Genomic DNA, 5,000 nt, shown 5'->3' on the forward strand with positions numbered 1-5,000 from the left:
ATATATATTGGGTCATCCCATAAATAATGCGTTTTTTTTTTCAATTGCATGAAGTAAAAGTCAGAGGGGGGAAGGGATAAACTACCTGCATCAACTTGCTGTAAAAGCAGGTAGTAATTTTACATTTTACTTATTCTTAGAGCAAGTTTTGAAGAGTGCAGTTCAATTTTAACAGTTATTCTTTCAAAGCTATAATGGAAGTGACAAAGGAGCATATTTGCCATATTTTGCTTTATGAGTTTAATAAAGGTAACAATGCAACGGAAAGTGTGAGGAATACTAATGCAGTATAAGGGGATCGGATGATAAGCATAAGCCAGTGTCAATGGTAGTTCCAGAAATTCCAAGCCGGAAACTACAGCCTAGAAGATGAGCCTCGTCCTGGGAGATCTGTAGAGCTTGATAAGTATGTCCTGCAAACCTTGTTACGAAACTGTTACGAAACTGTTGAGGAACTAGCAGAGAAGATTGGATTTGGTCATTCAACTATTCATTGACACCTGTGTATCATTGGAAAATGACCATTTTTGGTTTCAAGACGAAAGGTGTTCTTCCATCAGGCTAATGCTCGGCCACATACAGTGAGGATGACATTCCAAAGGCTGGAGCAGTTTAAATGGGAAACGATGCCCCACTCACCATATACGCCGGACATTGCCCCGCCTAATTATCATTTCTTCTACAGTCTTCAAAATCATTTGGACAGAAAAAATATGAATTCTGTAGATGAGGTCAGAACAGTACTGAAGGAGTATTTTTCATCATGGACAAGTGAATTTTGGAAGAGGGGCCTTGCAAGTTGAAAATGAAGGAGAGTATAAAAAAGAACTTTATTTTAATTTTGAAAAATAAAATAAGTATGAAATGACCGTATTATTTATGAGATGACCCAATATATTTATATAATGTTTATATATATATGTTTATATTTATATGTTCCCCATCACGTGTTTCAGATCCATTCACAGCTCTTCCCTGCTGTCACCACATGCTGTGAGACACACGACTTCTGCTATGATATGTGTAACAGCAACAAGAGTGTCTGTGACTCACAGTTCCAAGACTGCCTCAAGATGATATGTAAAAACATACACAAAGCCACAGGTGGTACAGAGTTATATGAAGGTAAGACTAAAAGGTCAAGTAACAGTGGTCTTGTTTTCTATTATAATTCCATTTATGTCAAGTAAAATGTTTTTGAGGAATATTAAATCTACCCCAGTATTTCACTGGTACTTTATTTTATCAACCCCCAGAAAGATGACAGGTAAAGTTAATGTTAGTCTTCTATTATAATTCCATTGACATCTAAGATGTTTTGTAGGAATGTTACATCTTCCCACATGAATGAAATGGAAAGTTAGTCTTCTGTTATAATACCATTCACATGTAAGATGTTTTATAGGAATATTAAATCTACTCCAGTATTTCACTGCCATGCCAGAAGGATGGAGGGTAAAGTTGGTCTTAGTCTTCTATTATAATTTCATTCATGTCCACTATATTTGATAGGAGTATTTCATTGCTACTTTATTTTATTAACCCCAGGTAGATGAAAAGTAAAGTTAGTCTGAGTCTTCTATTATAATTCCATTCACATCTAAGATGTTTTATAGGAATAATAAATCTATCCCAGTATTTCATTCCTACTTTTGTTTTATCAACTCCAGAAGGGTGACAAATAAGGTTACAACCATCATTGTAATTTGAACTCAGAATGTAAAAAGCTATAAGGAAACATCACAGATGTATTATGTTCTGACAGTTCTTCCAATCCACAACTTTTGGATTGGTGGGACTACATCTGTGAGTGCTGCACACTATGATAAAAGCCAATTTCTATGTGATTGTTAAGATCACCATCTAATTATTAGCTTTGCACCCACAACAGCTTTTGTATTTAGTTTAAATAGGTGTGTGTGGGGGCATGTGTGCATATCTTTTATCTTTGGCTTGCTTTAGTCATTAGATGGTGGCCATGCTGGAGACTGCTTTCAAGAATTTTTAGTCAGATGAATTGACTCCACTACTTTTTTTCAGCCTTGTATTTATTCTATCAGTCTCTTTTGTTGAACTGCTAGGTTACAGGGACACAAACATACCAATACTGGTTGTCAAGCAGTGGAGGGAGGGCAAACACAGACACAAAGACACACACACACACACAAATATATATATGACAGGCTTTTATCAGTTTCGATCTACAAAATCCACTCACAAGATTTTGATCAGCCCAGGGCTATAGTAGTAGACACTTGCCCAAAGTGCCACATAGTGGGACTGAACCCAGAACCATGTAGTTGGAAAGCAAGCTTCCTATCACACAGCTACACCTGCACCTATATGTATACATACACCAATTCACACACATTTATGCTCATAAATTTTAAGTGCAGTTGTGGCTGTGTGGGTAAGCAGTTTGCTTCCCAACCACATGGTCTTGGTTTCAGTCCCATGTGTGGCACCTTGGGCCAAGTGTCTTCTACTACAGTCCTGGCCTGACTAAAGCCTTGTGAGTGAATTTTGTAGAAGCCTATTGTGTATATGTGTGTGTGTGTCTGATTGTGTTTCTCCCTCCACCAGCACTTGACAAAAAATGTTGCTTTGTTCACCTCTTCAAAACTTAGCAGTTCAGCAAATGAGACCAAAAGAAAAAGGACCAAACTTAAGAAAACAAAATAAGTCCTGGGGTTGATTGGTTCAACTAAAACCGTCAAGGCAGTACCCCAGCATGGACACAGTCCAATGACTGAAACAAGGTAAGATATATATACTAGAATACCTGTGACCTGTTGGGTCACTGGGGAACTCTAAGTTTCTCAGCAATGGAATTTGGTTTTGTGGGGTTTTTTCTTTTCCATGTTATTTCGCATGCTTTCAATGAATGTGACATTGAAATAACATGTAAACGGCTCCTTTCCCCAGAATAGGAAAGATTTGGCTGCTATTTCTTGCACGCTTTGCAAGAAACAGGTATTTCAAGTCCCTTATTGCAAATAGCTGTTACGTGGTATCAGGGTGTGCTAGAAATAGCAGCCAAATCTTTGGAGGTGAGATATGTTGAATGCACTCAAAAGAAACCTATGGAAAAAAACTATTTCACACCGAGGAGGTTACAAATGGGTCTTTTACAAAATATTTACCATATTTTTGAGGTCATTTTCACTTTAAAATATTTTGCCCATCATAATGTGTCTAATGGAAAGGTTAGAGTTTCTTCCCTTTCAGCGTATTTTCTCATTATGCACCGTTTTGGTTATTTAGACCCCCAAATCCCAAATATCTCAATAACTACTGGTTCGATTTATGCGAAACCTGTTTTATTCTGTTTGTATTCACATTTCAGGGGCACTTTACTTTCAAAGTATTTTCCCATTTTGTGCCAGTTTGGCTGTGTAACATTGCATGCAAGCAAGGTTGAACTTCACTTTTAATATATATATTTTATGCACACATGCACACACACATCTGACAAAACTACATGCTTTTGGGCCAAAAATATCATCATCATCATTTAACATCTGTTTTCCATGCTGGCATGGGGTTGGATAACTTGACTGGAGCTAGCAAGGCCAGGGTCCACACCAGGCTCCATGTCTGTTTTGACTTGGTTTCTATGGCTAGATATCCTTCCTAATGCCAACCACTTTACAGTGTGTACTGGATGCTTTTTACATGGCACCATCACCGGTGCTTTTTACATAGAACCTGCAGCGGTGCTTTTTATGTGGTACCTGCACCAACAGAGTGACCAAGTACCTTGCAAAGCAAAAAACCTTCATCTAGGTAGAGGGGAGTAGTATTGAGGGTGTGTGGCTTTGTGCCAGTTGAGAGATTTAAAGCATAGAAAGGGCAGATATAGGTGTCTTGCTGTAGAGTAGATACATGGATAACGCAGCTGGAATACAAATGAGAATAAATTAAAGAGTAAGATAAAGAAAGTGATAGTGAAAGGTAGATGGATAAATAGATCCATCCATCTGAAGGACAACCTCAGGACACTCAACCTTGTGGAAATGACAAAAGACTGAGATATTTAGTGCCTTGCTGTACTCAAGAAGACCCCCTCCTCCACAGCAGAAGTGTTAAGACCACTCCTCCTGGTGAAGAGGATTGACCTGCAAGAGCCCTGTGCTAGTGCCATGTAAAAAGCAGTCATGCTTCTGCCATGTAAAAAAGTACCAGTAGCGGAGTCATGTAAAAGGACCCAGCACACACTGTAAAGTGGTTGGCATTTGGAAGGGCATCCAGTTGTAGAAACCAAGCCGAAGCAGACTGGAGTCTGGTGCAACTCTCTGGTTTGCCAGCTCTGGTCAAACCATCCAACACATGCCAGCATGGAAAATAGACATAAAAAAATGATGATGATGATGATGATGGTGATGACGATGACGATGATGATCTCACACACACACGTGTGGCACTTCTTCAGTTGCAATGATGAGGTTTCCAGTTGATCCGATCAATGGAACAGCCTACTTGTGGAATTAGCATGCATATGGCTGAGCACTCCACAGAAACATGTACCCTTCATGTAGTTCTGAGGGAGATCCAGTGTGACACAGAGTGTGACAAAACGGGTCCTTTAAAATACAGGTACAACTCATTTTTGCCAGCTGAGTGAACCGCAGCAACATGAAATAAAATGTCTTGCTCAAGGACACAACACGTCGCTGGGTATTGAACTCATGACCTTTCAATTGTGAGCTGAATACCTTGACCACTAAGCCACGTACCTTCATACACACATATATAAAACATGGAGAAATGGACAGAACTGATGAGGAGACATATGTAGTTATTTAGCCCTAGTCCTGATCCAGCAGACCTTTGCCAGATATGTTCCAGCTGTGACCAGCTCTTCTCAGTTCTACTCTTTCCCTCCATTTTGTAAGACAGCAGGGTGTGTTTTGCAGGAGTTTGGCTGTCATTTTCAGCCATTTGAACAGATTGAATAAATATGGGGAAGTCTTTCCACAGGGTACTTTACTGACAGCTTG

At 39.2% G+C, this 5,000-nt stretch overlaps 1 protein-coding gene across 1 annotated transcript in view; it reads left to right on the forward strand.

The window, feature by feature from the left end:
* Positions 1–5,000, forward strand: part of LOC106868979 (protein qua-1) — a 45,986-nt gene that overhangs the window by 30,184 nt on the left and 10,802 nt on the right. The window contains exon 3 of the mRNA XM_014914463.2: positions 957–1,125. Coding sequence (XP_014769949.2) covers positions 957–1,125 — 169 coding nt within the window. The remainder of the gene's footprint in view (positions 1–956; positions 1,126–5,000) is intronic.

Source organism: Octopus bimaculoides, chromosome 29, assembly GCF_001194135.2.
Source record: "Octopus bimaculoides isolate UCB-OBI-ISO-001 chromosome 29, ASM119413v2, whole genome shotgun sequence".
Classification (NCBI taxonomy): domain Eukaryota; kingdom Metazoa; phylum Mollusca; class Cephalopoda; order Octopoda; family Octopodidae; genus Octopus; species Octopus bimaculoides.